The sequence below is a fragment of the Copadichromis virginalis genome, linkage group LG11 (genome assembly GCF_057382275.1).
Source record: "Copadichromis virginalis isolate Kocher_CV1m ecotype Utaka linkage group LG11, C_Virginalis_male_GT1.1, whole genome shotgun sequence".
Taxonomy (NCBI): Eukaryota; Metazoa; Chordata; class Actinopteri; order Cichliformes; family Cichlidae; genus Copadichromis; species Copadichromis virginalis.
The window spans coordinates 30,023,970-30,050,086 of record NC_140628.1 but is presented as its reverse complement, the minus strand read 5'-3'; the positions used below and the strand labels follow the sequence as shown (position 1 = coordinate 30,050,086).

Below are 26,117 nucleotides of genomic sequence, written 5' to 3'. Positions count from 1 at the left end.
TAGCCACACTGGACTAATCCCTTATAGGAGGAAAGATTGTCTATATATTCTATTGTAACGCAATTATCATGAATTATCAGTGTCTGATAAAAAAATAATCAGTCGTTTTATCTCTTACTGCGGACCGTGTTAACGAGACGGCAGCAGAGTGGGTCTTTGCAGGTCACGGTCTTTGCATGGTCGGCTGTGGCTCCTGTCTTGTTAGCACTGTTATGTTATTACTTCTGGTGGACACCAACTACGTTTGTCGTGCCAAATTAAAAGTATGCATATTTAGTCCACATTCCAGTACCACCCACATACAGCACTGGTGAATAATAATCACTTTAATCTAAACTGCATGTATCACACCACATCTTGAGCAATTCTACTTTAAACAGTCATGAAGAGCTCTTTTAGGGAACCAAGCAGCTATCTTACCAGGTGTTATGTATAAACACTTTTCAGGTTTCAGTGAACAGCCAGTTGAATGATATGCATGCATGGAGTGCAAAGCATCATATTTGAATGTATTTGCTAGCTATCAATCCTTTTGCACTATCTTCTCCTATAACTTTGGCTGCATTAAATCATCTACAGATAAGTAAACATGACTTTGGACTTGCAAAAAATTCTGCTGCTGCAGATTTGATGTCAAAGTAAAAGATATAATCTTTTAATAGTACTTTGTGCGTTTTCATCTGTCAGGTTTTATCGTAGCATCCAGTTCTAGGTTTGTTGGAACAAACGCAGAGACAGACGGTGAGAAACTGGTGAATAACAAATGTTATGCCTCAAATAATACTGAGTGCATAGAGTTTGCAGAGAATCTCTTTACATGCATTTTTTTTAGCTCTCAATCCACTGTGATAATAACATAATAAGTCAACATAAACACACAAGTCTGTCTGATTGCTCTAATTTCTAAATATTGCTGAAGCATCACTGTAGACATTGCTACATAAACATCTAATTATCTGAGCTAGTCATCTGTAGTATGAAAGTCCCCACCTGCATTCTTGCACAGCAGTCTCTGTACTGTCTTCGTAGCCAATATTGGACGATAAAAAATGTCTTCCTCAGACCTTTAAGACTTTTCAGCCTCCTCTTCTAAGATGTCTGTAAGTCCTCTATGCTGTTCTTTGTCTCTTCATGTCTCAGTCCTTCCGACCTAAGGTCTGAGCAGAGGAGGCAAGGAGAAGACACAAGGAGATAGAAGTCAAAATGAGATGCCCTTGCTTCGGAGCAGTAATTTTAAAACAATGTCTATTAAAGATGACAGGTGGCACAGCTGCTTACTGCTGCTTTTTATGACCTCTGTCAGAGGAGCATAAAGTTCATGAAAAATTAGGCATTTACTCTCAGTCGAATTCATAATGTGACACACACAGTGACAAGAATGAAGGTATGTCAGCAGCTTTTATTTATTTAACGCACACAAACAGTTAGGGGTAGAAAAGTTGGTTGCACAGCTGACCATCGTTTAAATATCTAATACAACTCATGAATACAAATGAACACTTATCATTTGTCCTGCTTCAACTTGATTTCTGTATTCCTGTCTGTGTCTGTCAAACTTGTGTCACAAAAATTTAGATTTTGAGGGAAACGCTGCTGCTGCATCAATCATAGAAAACTAAAATAAACGGTTAAAATACTCACCAAATATACTTACCCAAGTGAAGTTTAAGTGCGGTAAAGGCATCGAAGTGTCTTTGTGTCCAGAGCTCCTCCGGTAAGGCTCGTCTCTCCTAGAGATTCATTTATGAAAATCCTCAAAAAAAGCAAAGAATATTTCTGGGTCATGGAGAAATAAAACTAGAGATGTGAGAGAAGACCTTTCTCCTCAGTACCTCTCTGGAACTGTGAGGGGTCTGCTTGTACAGTTTAAATCAGACTAAAAGTAATTGGCTTTTTAAGTACACTATATGGACAAAGTATTGGGTCATACCTTTTAATCTTTTGCCAGAGGTGTATAAAATCAAGCACTTGGCCATGCAGCTTGCCTTTACAACACTTGTAAAAGAATGAGTCGTTCTAAAGAGCTCACTTGTTGCAGAGGTGTCTTCCTATCATAGTACCATGCTTGAATTCAATCAATTTTAAGCCTTGGTGCAGAGAGGAGCACAAGGGCTTAAATGTCGCCAATGCTCTGTTGACTCAATAACTGACTCTAAAGCTCCTCTGACATTAACATCAGCACAAAAACTGTGTGCAGGAAGCTTTGCAGCATAAGTTTGTAAAGCTGAGCAGCTCCTGTGTGTGTAATATGTATGTAGCCCGGTACTTTTGTCCATATCGTATCACTATTAATTGTGAACTCTTATACATAGAAGTAAAATCTCTGGTGAAAGAAACCCGTTTCCCGATGTTGATCACAGCAACAAACAGTATGCGAATGATGGCAGTGGGCACATCAGGTTCAAATATTCCCAACTGCGTATGTCATTGCAGGCAATCGAAGCCAACCTGGTACAGAAGTCGCCTGGTGGTCTCACCTACATGGCTGAGTGGAGAGGAGGAATCCTGGACCACAAGATGGGTCACCTGGCCTGCTTCTCCGGGGGCATGATCGGAATTGGGGCAGATGATGGCGCAGCGGAGAAGAGGCAGCACTACCTGGACCTTGCCGCAGAGATCACACATACATGTCATGAGAGCTATACTCGCTCAGGTAAATGTCAGGGCTGCTGTAGAGCTGGGTTTTTTTGGAATAGTGTCAAATACAGTAGCACTTGCAGGGTTTATGTTGGGTTTGAAAGGCACAACTGTGGTCGGTGGCTCCAGTGTCTGGCAGCCTCGCCTCTGTCAGTGCGCCCCAGGGTGGCTGTGGCTACATTGTAGCTTGCCATCACCAGTGTGTGAATGTGTGTGTGAATGGGTGGGATGACTGGTTGTGTAAAGCGCTTTGGGGTCCTTAGGGACTAGAAAAGCGCTATACAAATACAGGCCATTTACCATTTTACCATTTACTGCCTATGCAGATCTTGAACATATCTAAAGACAGAGGGTATACTTTTATAATTTCCACAAAGGCAAAGTAGTCTGCTTGCTTTGGAGATGCTTTTGCACAAATGGAAAATTGCAAACTTTTAGCAGCAGTGACCAAGTCACAGTCAGGTAAAATCATATAGGTTTTAAATCTCAGTGAGAACTCAGCTTCTAGAGCTTTCTTCTTTAATAATTCTGTTAGTGACCATTTCCTAGTGAGGCCACTGATTGGCTGTCAAAGAGGGATACCGAGAATTTTCCTATTAAATTAAATGAAACAATGAACCTAAATCCTAACACTTATGCAAAAAGGAGAAATAATTGAGCAGACCCTGTAGCCCTCCCACCCGTCTTGACCTGTCAGGTTGCCGAAGAGAATCTCCTTCTGAGGTGAATGACTGTTTTATCCCAAATCTATTTCTCAATTTGGTGTTCATTCTCCTTACAGCCAAGCCAGAGGAATTCACTGCTGTAGCGCACTATAGCTGTCTTGTTAGGAGAGTTTATGGTAGCATTCAGAGTAACGAAACTGAGTCTAGGGGAGAAATATTGTAAATTAAAAGAGCCTTGGGCGTTTAACCTGACAAAAAAGGAGAAGCATTCTTGGTGGCTTCACCTCAGCGGAGCGACGGCAGGTCTAATAAGGAGCAGCAAAGAATTAAACTTCAGTTATTCTGTAATGTCTCACAGCTGTAGGGCAGCAGCCAGGGAGCCTCGGAGTTTGTTTGATTCTGATAATAACAGCATGTTGAAATGTATCTGGAAGAAAGAAAAACGGAGAGAATAAGAGAGGGAATAGGGATCAAGTTTAGAAGAGTAAACACTGTGATAAAACCTCCAATGGCAAATTTGCTTTGGCTCCAGCCTATGAATGAGAATGTATATGGCTGCACTCTAAAGATGCACCCAGGGGAAAAATGCAATAAAAAAAAAAAAAAATCATATAAGCAAGCCTGCCCACATGCATTGGGAAGACCCTTGTTTGATTTATGCCTCGGTATACGTCTTGGTCCTGACAATAATCTCCCCTTCTAATTTCAAGCTTTTTTTTTTTATCCTTCCTCTGTTGGGTGGGCTGTAAGGATTCATCTTCAAGTGCTCGTTTGCCAGTAAGCTAATGTGACTCATCACATAACAGGTTCCTCGATACGCTTTGAACGCATTTTGATCTGCAGGCCCGCAAGGCTTCTCTGGCTTTCTCTTCTATAGTCAGCCACCAGGTTTTTCTTCACTCATTACAGGAACTGAATGGTGCTTAGAAGCTCTCGGATTAGCTGTCTACAGGAAAGAGAGAGAAGTGAGATTTGCTCTTGCATGCACATAAAGTGGCTGCCGTTAAGCTGTGTCTTAAATACCGATACCATAAAGACTCCTCCTGCTCCTACTTTTGGATCTCTGCCATCTTCACAGCATCGAGCTGGTGCAGGGAAATGAGGACCTCAAAGGAAGCAGTAGGAGATGAAGAGGTTATTGAGGTCGGAGTGTGTGTGTGGATAGATAGATGGATGTACCACAAGTGCAGTCATAATCACCTTTATGCTTTGAAAGTGTAGTAAGATTGTCACTCAGTGCAGCTGTGATTTAGTGTGAGCAGCTTGACTTCATGTTACTTCTGGTTTCGTTTTGCATCAGAGGTTGCTTTTATTGATTGATTTATTTCTACCTGCACTATTCACGCATCTGCTCAGCCTCATATAGACTTTAGGGAGGTGACAAACATCGTTTATACATCTACATTTAAGGGTTTTTGGGGTTTTATTTTGCTGCTACAGTGCAGCTCAAATCACTTCAGACTTGATTTTGCTCCTTTATGCTTAATTAGAGAAGTAGTGAGTCTGTTTTTCAGTTTGCTTTATTTTTTTAATTGAGTAGCATCCACTGGAGTTCTCCTCACACTGTTGACTTTGAAAGCTTTACCAATGAAAATAGTGATTCAGCAGCATCCATGTAGTTATTAATTCTTCTGCTTCCCTTTTCCCAAGCAGGTGGTGTCATAACACACTGAAGAATTTCTTGTTTGAAGTTGTCTTCGTCTTCCTTTATACAGTGATAGACCTTTAGTGAAGTTTGTGTGGAACATTAAACCATTTATTACTTTGATGTTTTTATGTGTTGCACACTTTAATGAGCCATAATGGCCCAGAATGCTCTGCTCCTACTGTTGCTGCTCTCACAGCAATGTCTTACAACAAGATGGGGGAGTTTTTTGGGACCAATTGAATGCTGCCACTTCCAACACGTCAAAGAACCTGTTTTCTCCAACCATATTCATGTTTTCTAAATGGCAACACGGCCTCTAAAATATGCCAGAATAGCAGAAAAAAAATAGAGCAAAGTAAGCACGTTAGGCAATGTTTCTAAATTTAAGATGTTGCTATGCCAATGCTCCTGTCCTGACCCGAGAAAGAACAGATTCCTTTGTGCTGTTTCTTAAATAGAATTTCTTTGCTATGTAGTCTTGAATTGTGGTTGAGATATAATGAAAGTGAAGATAAAGAAAAGCCTACAGACCATCTGACCAGCTGTGAGGATCTCATTTAATTTTTACCTCAAGCCTTTTTTAAACTGAGAATAAGGACTGAATTCTGTATGAAGGTGATGCACAGCAAAGAAAGAACACTGAATCATTGTTTTCATCGTCTTTTCTGAACAATTTTAGACTATAAAACTAAGCACAGATCTGTTGAAAAACTTTTCATTTGTACTGGCGGAAAATCATCCCACGTCTTGTCTGTGTATTTGTCTCATCAGCTACTAAACTGGGACCTGAAGCGTTCAGATTCGACAGCGGAGCCGAGGCGACGGCAACCAGACTGAGCGACAGATACTACATCTTACGACCAGAAGTAATTGAGAGCTACATGTACATGTGGAGGCTAACCCACGACCCCAAGTACAGAGAGTGGGGCTGGGAGGCTGTTGAGGTGGGATCATCAATTCAGCGTTAATATTTGCCTTATCTGTATGAATACGAGATCACACTGTAAAAGCGATGGTTTTCCATATTGGAGCTGGCTATGTGCCAGACTATTTCCTGCCTCTGAGAAGTTGCCAGGCAACAATAAAAATCATGAATTTATATAGCATAATTTTGCAACCATGGTAACACACATGTGCCTAATCAATCAGAAAGTCTAATGCAGGGAATAAAACAGATGTGTAGGTGGGTTTGTGTGTCATTGTTTAAATCTGTGCAGTTCCCTCCTTACAACTGAGGCAAATGTATCAACGCCGTTACACAAACACCTAAGTGAGCTGTTAACACACAAAAAACAAATGCTTTCAGCTGCTCCCTTAGTCACAAAGCGGTCACAACAGCAGGTAGCTCATCATATTTGATTTGGCAGAGTTTTACATCAGAAACCTTTCCTGATACCGTTCTTCCCATTGTAGCACTCAAATGCCTTCTGTAAAGTTGCAGTTACAAAACATTCCCCTTGGAAAGCTTCTTGAGACCCCAAACATGAAGATAAAGAGAAAGCAATCATCAACAACCAAACTATCAGTATTTCCAGTTTTTGTTTATATTAATTTCATTTTCTGTAATATTTCTCAAAATTACAATATGTCCAAAAAAATGTGTCTATTGAACATTTTTCAATGCATAAACTGCAAATAAACAGCACACTGTTTTGCCCTGGGACCTGTGAACAGTTGTGAGGAAGGGAAACCCCGCTCGGACACTCGTGGGTCCAACATGGCCAGTCAGTCAGTGAAATTTGCCCTACAGTGATGGATAGGACTTATCTGCCTTTAGCCTGTAGCTATAATGTTATGTGGATTGTGAGCAATCATTTTCTCAAAACCTAATGGTGTCATTAGAGGGCGTTTAATCATAATAATAATTCAAAGAACTGAGACAGTTTTACATCTTCAAGTTAAAAACTGATAGAAAATAAACAATGATGGATAAATTAGATCTGCATTTTGTCGGTGGAACCTTAGGAAACAAAGTAAAAATCCCAAAAATGTGCCGCATGCAGAGTGCCCTCTAGTGGACAAATTATGCAACATTGACACTCAGAATGTTGAAGGGTGCTTCTTTTCTTTATCAGCCATTATAAATTCCAAAGGACAAATTGGCAAATAGCTAATATTGAGCAATATTATAGGACTTCTAATAAAAAGATGTGGTTCCAGTGCTGAAGAGGGGGGTTAAAAAATAAATAAAAATGGGTGTATGTTGATGACTGTTGTGATCCCCAGCGCTGTTAGTTAGTCATCATTAATGTTTGAAGCTTTTCAAAGCTGAGGAAATGCAAGTCCAAGAGAGCCTTTAAAAGTCGATATGAAGACATATTTATTCTTTGGTTCCAAACAACTGAACTATAAAGCACACATGAGGCCAGTGCACTACAAAAATAATTTAATGGTTTATTTAAGCGTCAGAAACTGCACAGTGTAATTTTGTCCCCTATATCCTGTCTTATTACTGGCTTGAATTTTCATTTTATAAATTGCACTCGCCTATTATGTCAAGCCCCTTTAACACCCTCAATTACCCCGAACTGCCTTCCTTGATATTGTGTGGCACTATACATTACCTTGTAGATCAAGCAATCCCACTAGCAGGAGGTGAAGGTTGTGCAGGGATCACTATTATTAATGTGGCAATAGACAGGACATTAACTGTAGTAAACTGTAAAGGGCTGCCATGAAAGATTTAGCATTAATTTAGTGCGCACAGAAGTGGAGAGATCAGGCTGACGAGTTTGACGGGCCTTTAATTATCGGGCACAAAGGTTGAAAGCGGCGCACGACGTTTCTCTCCATGAACATCAAGCATTAACACGTCAGGGTCTTTGTTAATTAGCACGTATAAGGCAGCCCTTTGTAGCAGGGGTAATAATGAGCTAATCTGCTTGGCTAGCTCAGCCACTCTCCATTAGCCCTTGTCAGATTTAGCATTGCTTAAGCTTCAATTGTGCAGCTGGCTGAAGACCGTGGCATGCTCAATCGTAGCCTTTCTGTAGGCGCACATGGACACAGTGTTGTTGAGTAAAGGATTTTCTACTCCTGCTCCAACATTTGAGAAGAATAACTGATTGTTTTACTTCTATGCTCTGATTTGTTTGAAGTAGATTTTGTGAAATGCCCCATTGTGAGCTAAACTGGAGATGGTCTTCCTTTTTTCCACAATAAACATGCCATGTTCCTCTCCGCCTCCTGCCAGGCCCTGGAGCAGCACTGCAGAGTGGAGTCTGGCTTCTCTGGGATCCGCGATGTTTACACCACGAGTGTCAGCCATGATAACATGCAGCAGAGCTTCTTCCTCTCAGAGACACTTAAGTAAGCCCCTTTTCCTCTCTATATCCCCACTGGTGAAAGAACCGGCATTTTACAATCTACATGCATAAATTATTGTCAGTTTAAAAGTAATAGAGGATGTTGGGAATTCATCATAACCCATTACCTGTTCCGTCCATGAAGCACACAAATGCTGTGAATGAGACGCACTATTTTTTTGCAGGCATAAGAAAGGATGATAAATAGGTGGTGTGCAGTAGGATGAATAAATTTTACCTCCCCTCATTCCTGGGTCATTAAGCAAAGTAAACCATTCGGGATCCAAAGTTGTACTGCAGCTAGCAGATGATAAAGACCTGTTTTCCTCGGGTGCATAAGGAATCATTATGGTTCTGTCAGACAAAGTGCATTGTCAAAAACTGTTTTAACATAATAATGGCAACATACCGGTGCAGTTAGTATGTTTACAGTGCCTGCAGTAGCTCATCAAGATTCTCATCTACACCAAATAATGTGGGTTATTTAACAACGAGCACGATTGTTTTCTTCTTTTTTTCAGCTCAAATCTTAATGTTAGAAACAGCTATACTGCAAACTTAAAGGCCCTCTGAGAGTTTCAATTCAAACCAGGGTAATGGTGTAATAATTTAGTACTGGAAGATTTTTAACTGCACTTTGTAGTGCACTGTTGACTTTCTTGTACTTGCAATAAGGGTAACAAAGGATCACATAAAAACAGGTTAATCATTTTGGAAACTACAAAGAATAACATGAGAAGACTGATTCCACTCTAATGTCCATGAAGGGAATGTGACGCTAACTCGGAGAGACAAACAAATTTAACAAAATCAGCTCTGAGATTATCAGTGCAGTGCTTTACTGATCTATTAGATCACCACCCAATGTAAGGCTTTTACAAAGCAGTAGAAAAAATAGTAAAGCATGACATTTACTTTGTCTTCCTGAACAAAAAATAAGTTTTAGTGTTGGAACGTTATCAATGATTAATTTTTAATTTCTCAGGGAAGTGCAGTGCACCGACTCAAATGCAGGTATACAAATGTGAACTCATTTTATTTGCCTGATAAATAAAAATATAATTTTTGTTTTTTAAAAATAAGTTATTGCCAACAAGCTGCTGTTTCTTGGAAAACAGACATCTATTTATCCAGTATTGACTGAATTAAATGAGCATTCTTCCTGTGTGTTCAGGTATCTGTACCTTCTCTTCTCTGACGATGACCTTCTCTCCTTGGAGGACTGGGTCTTTAACACAGAAGCCCACCCGCTGCCTATCATCCGCAATAGCTGCCTGCAGGATGATGCAACACAGGAAAAGACGGTCTCCGAATAAGACTGAACACCGACGAACAGTTGGGACAGTTAAAGACATCTGCACACACACAAACATAAATATCGCAAAACCCCAATTCAGTGCAGGTTCCGAGTCTTTTCAGGAGCGTGTTACGGACTCTCGATTCCTTTCCAGTAAAGGATGTTGTCGTTTTACGCTGTGATTGTAAATCCTTTTGCCGGAGTTACTTCCTGCTGGCACTTCTATTTTGTGGACAATCAAGACGAACATGACTTTCATGAAACGCGCACCTTTTTTTCTTTCCTTCTTTCCTCTATGAGGAAACTGGTTTAACTTGCAGACCCAAATGTCTGGGAGAGAGGGGGGATGAAGCGTGGGCCATATTGTCGGAAAGAAAGAAACACACAGAAAACCACTTAAGTTTTGCTCCTTAGTTTTGCTGTTCCGTTAATCTTCAGTAATCAATGATTTCCTGAGATCCTCTCAGTGCTTTTTGTTTTGTTTTCCTTTGTGAGTACACACTCTTTGACCAAAGGTTTCTTTGCATTGCTTTTTTTTCCCTCTTTTAATGTGTTTTTGGTGAGATTTAGTGGAAAGTTAAACATTTACAGTGAGGTTTGAATATTGACTAATGTACAAACATGATATCTGACTCTGAAGTCCACCTCTAAACTGATGTTGATGTCACGTTTCTTACGGAAACAAGTTCGAATGAATTTTCTAAAGTTCAGAGGTGATCAGGAAAGTGGTCGTGTCTTATGCATCCAGGGACCATTTTTTTAAAGAATGATGTTGGGTTGTGTTTCCACAGTGTGCTGTTATTTTATTCAGTTTTTTCCCATCAGGACAGTGCTTTCTCTGTCCTTTCAGATCAAAGTGACAAACGCAGTAATGTCAGTTCTGTGACTGTAAAAGAACCATAAAGGAATAGAGTACATTTGCTCTCCAGCTCCAAATGGGTTTTCCTGTTTCTGTTGTAGTTTCTTCTGCTTCACTCTGCCTTTACATGTGAATCCAAATGGCTGCCAATACCGATGTTAAAGGCAGTTAGGCTGCAGAGACGTCATCTTTCATCACTGCTGTTCCGCACAGTTGTGGAGCGAATGTGCTGTATATAACGGATGATTTGAGTGACCCCATATGAGCTTGTCTTGACGTTTTTCTTTCAACTATTTTGTGTCTTTTTCTTTTTTAAACTTCAGTGATTTTTTTTTTTCTGGGTTCTCTTTTTATTTGCTTCCCTCAGGTGTTTCAGTTAAAAAAAAGGGGGGGAAAAACTAAAAAGTTCTGATTTTAAGTCTAGTTATTGCTGATATTAATTATTGTTATTACTTATTCTTACTGTTTGATTTTAACTTTCATTGTTAAATATTTTCAAATACTGATTAAAAACTGTGCAACTTTGTACATTTAAAACGACCGCGGTTGCCTTGTCGTTATTGCTTTACTGAGTCTAAAACGTTTTGTTTTTGCTCATTTTCGACAGCAGGTAGCAACAACAAGATAAAAGAAGATTGGAGTCATCTGCTGCTTAGATTTGTTTCAGGATTTTCTTGCTGGAAGTTCATTACAGATTTAATTAAATGGGGACGTCTCAGGGTTATGGAACGTTCCAGCAATCACAACCAGAAAATGACTAATGGGCTTTAGCCATTACACCTTTTTCAGCGTGTCAGGCCAACAAAGCAAGATTTAATATCGTCCTCCCCAAATGATTTAACTCTACCTGCTGTCAACTGAATCCTAATTTCGGCATGATGGCTTGAAGTGATTTCACTTTCCCTTTAAATAGAAGACGCATGCGTTATTGACATGATTGACATTCAATGGTATTTTAAAAATGGTGCTTTAAATGTCACCGATCCAGTCACATTAATCTTACTGACACCTTAAATAAGAACCAATGCAAAGGTTTAAACAGTGTAGCATGCAAAAAAGTAGGGGGCAAAAAATGAAGGGCACAATGTGTACGCGTGAACATGTACTAATCTCTCCCAGGGACTTAAATTAGGGGGGGGGATCACTGTCCATTTGAATGCACCTGAGACTGATAGCAAAGGACAAACACTGCACATAATCCCCTCCCCTCTTTTTCTTTCCTCTTTGCTGCTCCCAAAGTCCCCAGCAAGCCAAGCAGGGCAGCTGAGACAGAAGTGTAAGGGCTGCTGTCCTTCTTGGCAAAACCTCCAGTTGATGTGCAATGAAGGAGAAAGAGCCATTGCTATCTCGCTGTCACAGTCGTCCTCCAGCTGTCTCAACCGGCACAATAATTTTATAGGGAATAACTGGCAAGTAACTGATATCTGGGTCCAAGTATTATTCAGCACTTTGACATAACTCTTCTTGCACTCTACCTTCTCACATTTCAGCTATCAAGTGAATAAATTCAGGCTACAAGGGAAAAAACACAATGTCAGGTTCTCAAGACAGTCAAAGAAAGCAAAGCAGCAAAGTATTATCACAGATTTACTCTCAGGTCACTCACTTGACCTTCAGCTAGAGCAAGTGTGCAATCTTGCACTGAAATCAAGAAAACATCGATTTTAGTTTGCTATGCCATTCCGGAAGGGCAAAAAAAGCATGCTTTAATGTTTATTTAATTTTTAAAAAAGTATTTTCTGTTATTTGCATCATATTTGACATCATGAAAGAAACATGCCAGAGTGTATTTACCAGATGAATATGGTTTATCTGTCACTACTGGGAAAATTTTTATTGCCGTAAGTGACAGCAGCTAAAATGCGGCTGAAGAGCAGATTTTCAGTTTTTAATTCAAGATGTTTAAGGAAATTGTCAAACTGTTAAAGTACAGCCATTTTATTTTTCATAGTCACCATTATTGAAGCCATCACTAAATATTTGCCCCTTTTTATTCATCTGCCTTCACTTGCTGGTGACTGTTTTGTCATTTTACAGCTTTTTTTTCTCTTTGGCTTACAAATCTGTGTTTTGGGTTTTTCTCCATCTATATTGTCCTATCACTTTAGCAGCATTTGTCTGTGTGTGAGCAGAGCCTATACTATACATTGTATAGTTTTCTAATGGTAGCCCTATGCTTTAACATTATCAAAAACAATTTTGGTATTAGTATTATTATTTTTATAGGTGATGTAATTTGCTTTGGATCATGAGATTCACTGTCAGTTAATCTCGTCTCATCTGGTTAGAAGCAGGAAACTTCTTTAGTGTAACCATGCTTCAGTGTGACCACTGGTTTGGATCTTCATGTAAACCCTCTGTTTACATTCATAAAGGTGTTTCCTGTTGATAGGCCTTTACAGTGAAACAGTAGTGCTTTGTACTTGGCTAAATGTTGTGAGGACGTTTTTCTTCACCGAGAAAAAAATTCCAGAGCTGTTGCTGAGCATCATCACTGCATCCTTGTTTTAGGAATGTACTAAACTGTTGATTTGGCCGCTCCTGACGTTTCTCTCTGATTGGTCCCTTTTGTTCTTTTCTACCTAATGATGGCATCCTTCTTTTACATCAACATTTCTCTCCAGCTTGAATACTGAGAGAAAAACGGCACCAGGTTTGACCTGAAAAATCCAGTTCAATATGTAGTTGGACTTTTTCAGTCACTGTTTGATTGTAATTATCAGATCTGTTTTGATTGTGACCAGAAGCAAAAATGTCCTAATACTCAGTGGGCATGATTTGAGGAAAAACTGCCATAGCAACTACTTAAAATCTCCCACTTAACTGAAATCCTGACTATTCCCACCACTTCCACATAAACTGATTTTTTTTAACTGCACTCATTACTTATAGTCGATCTGCTTTCAGCATTTAATTTTCACCTGACATTTCAAATGCTTTCACAGTTTTGCACTTCAACTGAAATTTCAAAACCTTCAAGTGTCCAGCTATTACTATTATGATTCCAAGTGCTTTCATCTATTACTAACCATTCATGTAGTGCATTATGTACATTTTTATGCACTCACTGGCGTAGTGTGTGAATTATGATAAGGTAGTGTCATGTCAACCAAAATGATGATTTGATCATGATTTGATCATGATCCTGGCATCTACTGTTGCATTTTGCAAACGTTTACAGTGTCAACCGTGTGCTTTCAGAGGAAAGCACACATTAATTAACAAAAAATTAACAAATTAACATTGGCTGACACATGCAGTGTCAATATCTGGTTAAAATTTGCTGCTGTTTCTTTTAGCTAGCTTTCTATCCTGCACCAACAACAGCTCTTCCTGCTAGTGGTTGAATGGTAGAGGGTGGGTCCTTCCCTTATGGCTCGGTCACACTAGAGTAAAAATAGAACAGCAATGTCTTTATGACAGGCAGAAAAATAAAGATTATTGGTATTTGGTAAACAATTACAAGTAGCTGCAGAAAACATTTTGATTCACAAGCCAGTTGCACAAGTTGCCTGGTGTTGGGCACAACATCTAAACCATCGCTCTCCGCTGACTACAAACAAGTTACAACTGATCTGAATGAGTCTGCACCGATGAACGCAATTGTCTGCAATGCATCTCTTTGATATAGGGGACGTGACTCAATTGGATGTATTCTGGTTATAATCCTATACAAAAGTGGGGTTGCTGAGTGCCTATGCCATTTTGCAGGTAAATTGCCGCCCTGCAACAACTCTGTCGCTATTTGTGAAAGAACTTTCTGTTCCAAATCTATAAAGTTCTGGTTGAATTCTTCTGCCTGGATTGCACAAATGTCGACATTATTTTGGTCGTGCTGCAGTCTCCAAACACTGGCATTACTCGTATTAGACAAGCATAATAAAAAGTTCACTGTGAAGGATCACCACCCACAATTAGCTGTTTCAAAGCTGTGAGTATACCATCCAAGCATCTCATATTGGCACATTTGCCAGTGTGAAAACATTTCTGAACTCAAAATAACAATTCTAAGATCAGAGGTATGCACTTTATACGCCGCACTAGTTCTCCACATGTGGTTCATCTGCTTTTGTCAGAGTTCAGCTGTTTTCTGTGATTTTGTCCTATTTAAGCTCCTTTCAGTGCTTGGACTAAGACCTATAACACAACAATCTTACCACTCAAAAATGTAAGAAGCAAAACTCCTTTAATCTATTAATAGAGGAATAAGAATTTCTAAAAAGTGAAAAATAATGTCTGGTTTAATTAATTACCGGGTACAGTTGATGTATTTTGCAGATAAGGCAAATATAGTACAGTTAAAACACGAGATACTTAACGGTTCCTTGAAAATGTAGAAGCTGACTTCAGAAATAAAAGAAATATCAGAGCAAAAAAAAAAAAAAAAGCAGATAAATAAAAAGCAGCACTGCGTTTTCTTCTCCACTAACAAAAACAATAGAGTGACAGGTTCAGTCTCTGTATCCCCTATCCTACACCCACCTCCTTCCACCTTTTGTTGCAATCAAACAACTTCCTTCAAAATCCCTTAGATGTATTCTGGGACAACAATGTTATCTTCGGCAGTTTTCTCAACAAACACATCTCACCTGAATCATGTCTATCTGATACAGAAGTTTTAAGTTAGAAAAGTACTTCACAAATAATTTAGGGAGTTGAACATCTTCTGTCCCAGTAACTGTTTTGTTTTATCTTTACTGGTACTGAAAGTTTAATTTTTAAATGCTCCCTCCGCCTCCTTTTTGCCCCTTCCTTTCAGTTCCTGTTTCCACATTTTTATGGTTACTCAAAATTATTTTTGTTGCTGATAAAAGGTAAGAAAAAGAAGACCATACAAAAGGATTTGGAAAATAGTTCAATGCCTGCTTACTGAGTTAATCCTTTTGACTGATGTGAGGTCACAAAGAGAAAATTAAGGAAATCTGTGTATGTATAGCTGGAGCGGGAGTCGTAAGTTCGATTTCTGCCTGTCATAAATTTAATGACAAAGGGATTTCACACTTTTAGAATCAACCATGATTACAGATAAGCAGATAATAATGCTACTCAAACACATCAATCTCCAAACATTTTGTGCTAGAAGTTTTATGTTTGGACGTAACTGACACTGGACAAAGATGCTGAAGGAATCACAACAAGTGTGGCTCCGCTGGAACAATACGTCTCCCCCACCTACTGTTATTTCCTGTCAACACACTTCAGCTTTACACTGAACTTGGTGTCTACTGTGGGCCCAGGGCAGGGAAATATAAATGGCTTTCTTTCTGCACAATGAACTTTTCTTTAAACTAATCTCTTTTCAGGGGCTCATTCATAAATTGTTTTTTTAAAAAAAAAAAAAAAAAAAAAAAAAAAAAAAAAAAAAAAAATTATATATATATATATATATATATATATATATATTAGGGGTGTAACGATATTCGTATCGATATTGAACCGTTCGATACAGTGCTTTCGGTTCAGTACGCATATGTATCGAACAATACAATTTTTTTCAATTTTTTTCAATTTTTTTTTTTTGTGTCCCGTTTGGATCTATAGCCATCAGAATTGTTGTCTTGAGGCCAAGAAAGATGCCAAGAGGATTTATTTTAAGTGGATCATCATATTGGTCCATTTGATTGACCTTTATTATAATTATGAATTTATTTTATTTTCAGTTGCAAACGGGACAGACATGACTGTGGGATAGGACAGGGGGAGAGAAAGAAAGAAAACCAAAGGGGAGAAAAAAAAAAGAACAATACAAAATTTGTAATTTATTTTATCAACTTTCCTTCTGACGATGCTGTCTGTGTTGAGCGCTCAGTGAATCTGCATTTGACTACTCCGCCGAGCCTAGGCGGAGTAGTCGAACGCAGATTCACTGAGCACTCAACACAGACAGCATGGTCAGAAGGAAGAGCGCAGGGCAAGCTAGCAAGACAGAAGTGGACCTCCCCACCCTCATTCAGATCTGGCGTTTGGAATTATTTTGGTTTTCATGTGACGTATGACCCTGAAGATAAGCGAGTCATGGACTAAAGTAAAACAGTATGTTGGATGTGCCATGCAATGCTCAATTACATGGGTGGGAGCTAGTGTGTTAGCGCAGTTAGCTCGTTAACGTGTTGGCCGTCTAGCCCCTCTGTATAGGGTAGCTCGTTAACGGAGATTTGCCGTGTTGTGGCGTTAAGGTTATTTCAACGAGATTAACCTGAAAGCACTAGTGGGAACACAACGAATATGACTGCACATTTACACCGACATCATCCTAGTGCAAAGACAAAAACAACAAGCATGCATGCTACAAACTTTAGCCGAGTCATTTAGACAGCTGTTAGCACAGGATTCTCCTTATGGAGACCTGATATGTTTAATATGCTGCTGAGAATATAGCCCAGAAGAAGCGGACAGTATAGCTTTGATTTTGGAAAGAGACATTTCTCTGTAATAAACTCTCTTTTCCAAAGATGAGTGATTCCTCAATCAGATACAGGGCTCGCAATATCGCTAGCCCGACGTCCCGGGGCTATCTCTGCCCTGCCTGTCGGGCTATTGTAGGAAAAATATATGTCAATGCTTTTGCATTCTTTCAGAAATGTAGCTGGGTAATTATGTCATTGGGTGAGCCACTGTCAATATGTGACATATTGAAATCGTGTTTGAATTTGCGCTTGTTTTTTTGCTTTCACTTTGCAATCGCGCGAACTGTGTATAGAGAGCGACAGTACTGATCTGTGAGTGATGATAATTTGTGCACCAATTCCTCTGACATCGTCTTATTAATCGTTAGCTTACTATGCAAACATGACAAGTGAAATCTCCCGCAGCTTAAACATGTGAGAGGTTGATCGCGCAGAGAATCGCTGAGCTTATGTGAGTGCGGCAGGATATATATTTCACTACGATGACCTGGATGACTGAGAACCTTCACAGACAGATATATATTTTAGTTCTGCTGAGCCAAATAAGACAGGTCAGGGTGAAGAAGTGACAGCCAAAGAAAAGCTTACCACAAAACGGAGAAGTTATGACAAATCAGACTATAAGGCAAAAAGAAAGTGCAGCTTTATGGTTTCATGGACAAAAGAATTTCTGTGGCTGCGATATGACGAGCTAAAAAACAACACGCACAAGGGTTAGGGTTAAATTTAAAAACTGTACTTTTGTGTTAAAATATATATTTATAATTTTAATAAATGACAAATTAAAAAGGCATGAACATTTTTTTTGTATCGAAAAAATATCGAACCGTGACACCAAAGTATCGAACCGAACCGAACCGTGAATTTTGTGTATCGTTGCACCCCTAATATATATATATATATATATATATATATATATATATATATATATATATATATATATATAAATAAATCTATATTTTATTTCAGGAAAATGACAGACACAGGGATTCTTTACAGGAAACTAAAGTAGCGTTCCTGGATGCAGACGAATTGTTGGTGGGGGAAAAGTAGCACAGATGATGCATTTGTTAGGGGAGATTTTCTGTCTGGTTTCATCTTTGACTTTGAAAAGTTCATACACTGCAGAGGGAATTCCACTGAGTGAGTCGGCTGTATTATACTCATATTTCTTCTAAAGATTTTTTTTTTATGAGAAAGTTGTCATTAGTATATGTGATTAGCATAAAGACGGATGATTGGATAATTCTGGCAATACAGGAATCCATGCTGGTTTGTCCCCTGTCATTATCTAATTTCATAATTATTAAACCATGTGTGATCATTAACTATACTGATTTATGGAAATGATAACTCTTAGTCCGGCCCTGTTGTCATTTAATATTCATATTCAATTATAGATTCTAATTAGATTACTAAAAGTAATGTTAGAAGCTGTTCTTTCAGATCATTTATTCTGGTGGTGATTTTTTTTAAAGCAATCCTTCAAGTAAATGAGCAACTGAATAGCTGTGAATCTATGCAGTATGGTTTTGGCACAGCCGGCTGCGTGAAACTGAGTGTGAATGTTTTTCCTGTATATTCACCAATGTGTGCACAGAACAGATGCCCCAGTCCTCAGACAGAGTACTATGTAGCTCCAGTCTGGGCTTGTCAGAACACCCTGTGCTACTCTGCACTGCCAGCACTTGAAGGTCTGCCAGGCTGGCCTCATCTGCTGCCCCTACACCTTGTTAGAGCCCAGAAGGAAGCGCAGCTGCATAATCAGCTGCTAATATTTCTAAAAATAACACATTAAGCTCCAGGGTCAGAAGTAGGAGGGCTAAGAATTGACAGGTAGACAGCATGCATAATCTATAAAGACACACTCTAGAGTTGGTGTGTGGGAACTTCATGCTTGGGGCTTTTTTCATGAAGGTCACATATGAGGTTTTTAAAAAGGCTGCATCACTGTGGGCCTCAAATTATTTATATTTCTTATAGCATATGAAAATGTTGAAAAAGGGATTCCACTGAAGGTCTACAGAGTTCAACGTGATATTTTCTTACAATTTCTTTTTCAACTAATCATATTAGCACCAAATTATAGTCCAGGGATTTTCATGTATAGCTATCTTTAAAGCAGCATATAGCTGTAGTTATCTGCAGTAGTTTGCAATAAATGCTAACATCAGCATGCTCACATGGTTTTAACTGACAATTGATCCCGCTGCTGACATGCTAATGTTCATCATTTTGATAGAGTTATTGCTTCCCAGTTATTACCAAACACAAATTAGAGCTGATGCAGGTATTTTGGACAAAGCACATGTTGACAGTGAAATTACAGGAAATGTTTAAGACTCACCAAAGAGATATTTAGCAGTATCATCCAAAGGTTAAAGACTTTTCACTGAAAATCATGAATCAGTCTTGTAGTGGCACTACGGGGTGAGTCATAGCTATATAAGATTCATCCTCTGGGCATCATGATGGACAGCAGGAAAACACGCCATGTCACAAAGCTCAAATCATCTCATGCTGGTTTCTTGAACATCACAGTTGGTTCACTGCACTCAAACGGCCTCCATGATCACTAGATCTCAATTCAACACAGCACCTTTGGGATGTGGTGAAACTGGAGATTGACATTATGGATGTGCCGACAAATCTGCAGCAGCTACAGTTTGTGATGCTATCATGTCAATATGGACCGAAATCTCTGAGGAGTCTTTGATGCACCCTGCTGAACTTATGCCACAATGAATTGAGGCATTTCTGGAGGCAAATGGGGGTCAAATCCACTACTTGCTGGCCTTTACCCTTTTCTGTCTAATAGTGACTGGTGAGTGTATGCACTGACTTCCAAACATGCTGTGAGAAATGCAGAAAAAGGAGCCTGGATCACCTTACAGATGGTAAAGGTAAAATAATAGCAGATGTTGCTGAGACGTTCTTTGAAAAAGGTATTTTGTCACATTTTTATGTCACATTTCATATTTGCATCATCTTTCCAAAGTTGTAAATCAGACTCTCTGTAAACTTGCAACCATTTGCAGCTTGGGTGCACAGCTTTTGTTGCACTCTAAAACACTGACGTGTAGAAATAGTATAAAACCTGCATGGCTGGTTTTGTATTTGCAGTAAGTATCTATAGTGTAAGCTTGCTGGGTATTTTAAAGATAAGAATGCAAACAGCTTTCAAAAACGTATGAATTTTAATGGATATTGTGTGTTTATGTTTAATAGTTGACACTTAAAGATAAATTACTCTGTTTTAAACACCCATGCAGATTTTGCTGTCTCTCAAGAGTGATTGCTTTGTAGCAGGCCATCCTCCTCGTCAATTACATGTTTTACTGTTCAAAGGCTTTGAGGAGCCTCACGAGTGGAGTAATTTAACCCAGAATCCCGATGAAAGCTAATGCTAATTGTTATGGTTCTTGCCATCATAAATATTCATCTGTCAACACAGTGACACACCACTCAGTGCTCTCTGTGGAGATTTGCAGCTTTGAAGATGCTAGGATTTGTTAGGAGCTCTATTTTAGCAGTACATGAAATATTGAAAAGCACAGTATACTTCCATCTTTTATTAAAGAAAATAAAGTCTCTTATTTCCTCCAAGTTTGCGCTTTAACATCAGTTCATAATCATACCTACAATGGATCCCTGCTGCTTTTACACATTAACTTTATGTACATACCTCTCAATATTGCTTTGAAGGTTAAAATAATTGATGGCGTTCACAGAGCGTCTGAGACATTGTTTCTGGAAAGACTCTTTGTACTGGTAACAAAGGCACTATTGGGTTTTGCAATTTCATTTTTTCTGATCCTTTGAGCCGCGTGAATGAAATGCCATTCTTCTCAATTTCACTGGGTTGGCAGCAGAAGTCTCAGCAGCAGAAATTTAAAAAACGTCAATAAAAAATAAAACTACGTGCATTTCTTGATACCACTAGGGGGTAAGTTAGAAAATCTATTTGGTAAAATTTCAGTAAGCTGATCTTTTATGCTTCTGTTGCTTAGACTTTGCACGTGGCAGGGTGAATTTTGATAAACTCTGGTATTTTCATGGGCTTATTTAGCATCACTTATCACACAATAGCTGTTACAAAGGAGTGTAGCCAAAGTGTTAATCGCGTGAGATTTAAATGGAACCTTTAGTTGGGTTTGAGGTAGCACTGCTGCTATAAAAAAAGGTTTCTGCTGGAAACAAAAAACGAAGTTTGAAGTGGGGAAGTTTGATAGAGTCTATTATTTATAGCACATATGGGAAAAAAAATCTGGCTTGTACTGCAGCAGGTGTGCTGCTATTGTTTCTGCTTTAATCATTATGTTTCAAAGGTGAAGGGATGTTTGCTAAGCCAGTCCAGTCTGTTGTTCAGAAACCTGCATTTGTTATTTTGACTACATCTCAATTATGTGCTTTTATTCCCAAGAAAGACTGAGATCCCCAGGATTTTATATGTTTACAGGATATTTAATTTAAGCCAATTAAGATTTAAAAGTCTACCTTGCAGTGTTGTCTTTTTAAAAACATTATTTTTAGTTTGAAAGTCTTTTTCTTGACTTCCCTTACAATACAAATTAACTGTTTTTTTTATCATTTAGCCATGTTTTATAAAACTCAGATCCATCCCTATTCTTCCGCTTATCCAGTTCAGTGTCATTGGCCTATACTAACTGCCATAGAGCGACAGGTGGGGTAAACCCTGGATAGGTACAGCTGATCACAGCTACCTGCAAATGGTGTCCCTGTGTATTCCCTTTAGAATACTTCGTACACAAATTGACACTCCGTGTCTGGAACAATTTCATTCCTGACCTTGGTTCTGACAAGAACCACACAGTTTTTCCAAGACATATTTTGTGGACACAAACAGTATTATCATGCCTGTCCCTGCTCCCCAGAGCATCTTTAGCACAACAGGAAGGCCAGATTCCTGCAAGAAGTGTGAGACCTGGTTGGCAGGTCCATATTCGGTGTGCCCATTGAGGGGCATGGGCAACGGGCATGAAGCCAAGCCACAGACTGAGGCTCCAAGCTGTCCGCACTGATGAAAGAAAGAAATTTACATTAACCATGTTGCCATGTGTCTCCAAGGACTGTGTTGCTTTGTTCACTCTGAAATAGTGCCCAATGCAATGCTAATTAGGAAGGCTTTTTTTTTAAACTACTGAACAAATTCAACAAGAAACATTTAAAGTAAACCTGATAATAGGCTGCTCTCCTCAGGAAAACAACAACTGCAAATTTAATTGTAGTTACATGAGGACAAAGAGAACTAGTTATGTCAGCGCAGCTTTAATGGTACACAAGTGTGAAGGTGCTGCTGTATGTTGCGCAAAGATCAGATGTTGTGAAAACTAGGACTGTTAAAAAACTGCTATAAAAATGTTAAGGGAACACTAAACTTCAGTGTTGGTTACCAATCAGTAACAATGCATAAACTGTTGTCACCTGCTTTGGTGCAAATGAAAGGGAAAACGGATGCACAAGAAATGCTCCAACAAGATAACACTCCAAAACAGAATGGTTTTGGAGGTGGTGGCCTCAGACCATTGCTCTGTCATGATCCTTCCTGACTGATTTTTCACTAGTTTCGCTCTTTGCTAATGTCCTTCTCACTGCTGGCAGCATGAGACGGTACCTACGCTCCTACCACATAAATGCAGAAGGAAGGAGGTTTGTCCTCGCTGTGTCCTCACTCCCTGGACAGTCTCTGTCCCTGTTACTCAGAAACATTGCTTAGTTGTAGATGTATGTGCAACAGCTACTAAACTACTATATAAAACCTTCATTTCTCTCATCTTAAAGTTTGTATTCACCTCATCTTGAAACCATGTCTTTTGCAAAGTCTTCTTGGCCCGTTTCCCCCAGGGGGCGCTGTCTTCATTAAGTTATTTATCTTTATTCATCTTTGCACTGTTTTTGGCAACAGCTTGATCACAAATGAGCAAATGCTAGTCCTGCTGCTGTTGAATGCCCTTCTACATAAATTCTCCTTGTGTAATAGTGCATCTCCTGGTATCTCCTCTACACAAAAATATGTGTTTTCTCAATCCGGCTGTCTTGGTTTTTGTAGTATTATTTGGTTTGTAGTCCCACGACTGACCACAAACATTACAGTGTGCGCAGTTTTGTTGTTGATAGGGCCTCCTGTCTGAGACTGTGTGCTGGCAGACACAGCAAACCTTATGACAGTATATATGTATGGTTGTATGTGGTCACCACCTGAAAGATGACTCTCCTTATTGGATTGTCTTGTTGTTGCCTCTCCAGCGTTGTCACCATTTGCACCAGAACAGGTGAAAAGGATTTATGCTTCTTAACTTGATTAATTTGTGTTTTTTTCTTAAGCATTGTGCAAGAAAGAAATCTTTAAATATTCAGAAATATCCCTACTAAAACTTTCAGTTTACTGCTACTAAGGGATTAAATAAATAACTTAAATATTAACATTGATTGGCTGTATTAAATAGCATTTTGTTTTTCTTTCCTCCTCACACTGCAGACATAGCAGTATGTTTGATTGGAGACGTCTGAATTATCAGAAGAGCAATACATTCAGCTTGAATTGATTGCTTGTCTGCTTTGAAGCTTTTGCAATTAAACATCATTTGTTAATTTACAGCTAACAAATGACTTGGGTGTGCTTACATTTCCCTGAGAGATGGCAAGATTCACAAAGGGACCATTAGCTTTGTAAATTCCAGCGGCATAATAACCTTGTTATGCATCCGTCAAACAAACATAGGTAGTAAATGCTGGTAAAAATCAATTATAATTCTTATAGTTCGAGATTTAAAGTCATCCATTTTTTAAAGCAGGTTTATTATGTTATTTTCATTGAGGCTGACCTGTTGAGTAACGTATATACATGCAAATACTGCTCGCTGCTCTTCACCAGTGCCAACATCAACAGATCCTTCAGTAGACGAATCAATATTGAAAACAGTGCTGCAGACAGACTTCTGTTATTTTTCTTACAGTAAAACTGGTGGAATTTATTAAATGTTACTTAACTGGCTGCAGTCAAGATGAAAGCTGCTCTTAACTGTTTGAAATTATTTAACGATAAACTAAATATCTGTTGGACAAAACCAGCCACCCAAGGGAATAATGTTTACTGACATTTCATACATTTTTTGCTTTATTTTGTTTAATCAAGAATAAAATTTGCTATTTTTTTAAGCCCATCCAATCACTAGAAATGCACCAGTCCAATTTTTGCCTTGCATATCAGACAGATACTGAATGAAGAACCTTAATATTCCCATAGCACGGAGGAAACTAACAGCAAAGCTTCAAAGGTGTGTAGGTACTTCACAATTCATGCTGACAAGTTTTATTTGTTTGCTTGCTGTACGTGGTGTCTTATCTCTGATTTAAGGCAAATGAAAAGCTCTCTCTTTCTATGTCTCTCTCTGAATATTAGATTTCACTTGCTGTGAAGCTTTAACCACACGTATGCTATCACAACAAGTTTTTGTCAGCTAGACTGAGGTTGTCGTCTTCTGCACATTTCTTTTCACACAGCGACACCGAGAGCAGAAAAAGAGAGATGATAGCACGACTATAAAAGACAAATCAGGGCAGGAGAGACAAAGGATATAAGACATTGTGTGTTGATGCATGCTCAAACATCCAGGTAAGTAAATCCCCAAAAGTTGACTTAACATCAGTTCATGACTTCTTCAGTCTCCAAAAATTCAGACTGAAGAAGTCACTTGTATGTCTGGAAAATATACTTATATTGACACAACCTGTACTAAAGCAGAAACCTTACACTGATTAGGAAGTAGCACAGCTTATTTGTTTACACCTGCATTGGATCAGTACAATAGCCAGTGACTCCAAACCAAGTTTAAAAAAAAAAATCAGAACAGAAGAAGTTGGATCAGTTGAATCCCGTCCATTTATTCCAACTTCTTTCCTACAGACTTTTTTTAGGCGTTTTTACTATTGTGATATCCACCATGGTCACAACAGTGTGCTGCCACAATTAAATAAATGAAATACATGGGTTCTAACAAGCTGCTTGTGGACTTAACTGAAAAAAAGTCCTTTTTTCCAGAAGCAGATGGTAATTCTCAGACCTCGAGTGCCATCGCTGGCAGGTTTGCACTGTTAGTGTCCACTCTAAATGCAGCCAAAGTATATTTAAACCATGTGTCTCATTTAGACAGACAGGTAACCAGCTGGCTGCCTCTCTCAGAACAAATGTTCAAGTCACAAACAAGGTTTTAAAATTGATACATTTTCTAAAGATATTTAATTATTGATCCAAACCAAAACAAGTATTTGTGACTATAAAGCATAGGCAGAGGAGATATCTACCGCTACGTCATAAACTTGTGTTGACCCGTCACAAGTCTATTTCATTACTTTGCCGTTGACGTTGCTGTTTAATGTTATTTCTTTGAAGTTTGCTGTGTTTTGTGTCTTATTACAAGAACAAGGACGTCAATCGTGTTGGATTCAAAGATGCAATTTCACCGCACACACAAACCATTGCTTTTTATCCCGAATACACAAATGCTTTTATATGTGCCCTACATCTAAATAAAGGTTTTCATGTGGGTGCACAGACTGAACAATGTTTTCCCTGAAGCTCCTTTTATCAATAGCATCTTATTGACTGGATATCCAGGGAAGACATAAGTGGGGATCTAAGCAAACAATGCCAAATTATGATCTCATACTCCCCAAATAAGCTATTAACACACATAGACTGCAGCTCGAAACTTTTTTAGATGTGAACCAGCCAAGGTGCATCACAGTTGAGCTGTGCATTAATGCCAGCTCCCTGGTACAAACTCTGCATCTCTTATCATTGTACCTATTTGAGAGTCATGTGCCATGTGTCCTGCCTTCTGCACAGTCTCCCCATGTAGCAACCTGATCTAAAACCAATGGATTATTTACAGCACTGAGAACCTGTCACACATAGACTATCTACTCCTATATGCCGCATGCAACAAATGACAACTTGGCTCTCCTGAGAGAGAGGTGGGTGATTAATTAATTAATATTTTGTCTTTGTATATCAGACATGGAAAACAGGGAAGTTTGTCAGATCAATCATATTTTGAAACACACAAATTTGCACAAGCCTAATTATACATTGTCAGCCAAGAGCCTTCAATGACACTCCAAGTTCATCTGTTTTTTCGTAGGGAGGCAGAAACATTATTGTTTAGCTTGAATCAGAAAATACAATTATTTTGGTGAATATCAGCCCACGCTCACATTTTGCTAATTACCCATGAAGTAATTTCCATAAATAATTGCTCCTGTTTATTACAGTGGCC

At 38.9% G+C, this 26,117-nt stretch overlaps 1 protein-coding gene across 1 annotated transcript in view; it reads left to right on the top strand.

Moving 5' to 3' along the window:
• Window positions 1-10,952, top strand: part of LOC146699010 (mannosyl-oligosaccharide 1,2-alpha-mannosidase IA) — a 198,793-nt gene extending 187,841 nt beyond the window's left edge. The window contains exons 9-12 of the mRNA XM_085471929.1: window positions 2,434-2,653; window positions 5,722-5,894; window positions 8,144-8,259; window positions 9,430-10,952. Of these exons, the coding sequence (XP_085328055.1) occupies window positions 2,434-2,653; window positions 5,722-5,894; window positions 8,144-8,259; window positions 9,430-9,571 (651 nt within the window). The 3' untranslated portion in view covers window positions 9,572-10,952. The remainder of the gene's footprint in view (window positions 1-2,433; window positions 2,654-5,721; window positions 5,895-8,143; window positions 8,260-9,429) is intronic.
• Window positions 10,953-26,117: the final 15,165 nt, after the last annotated feature.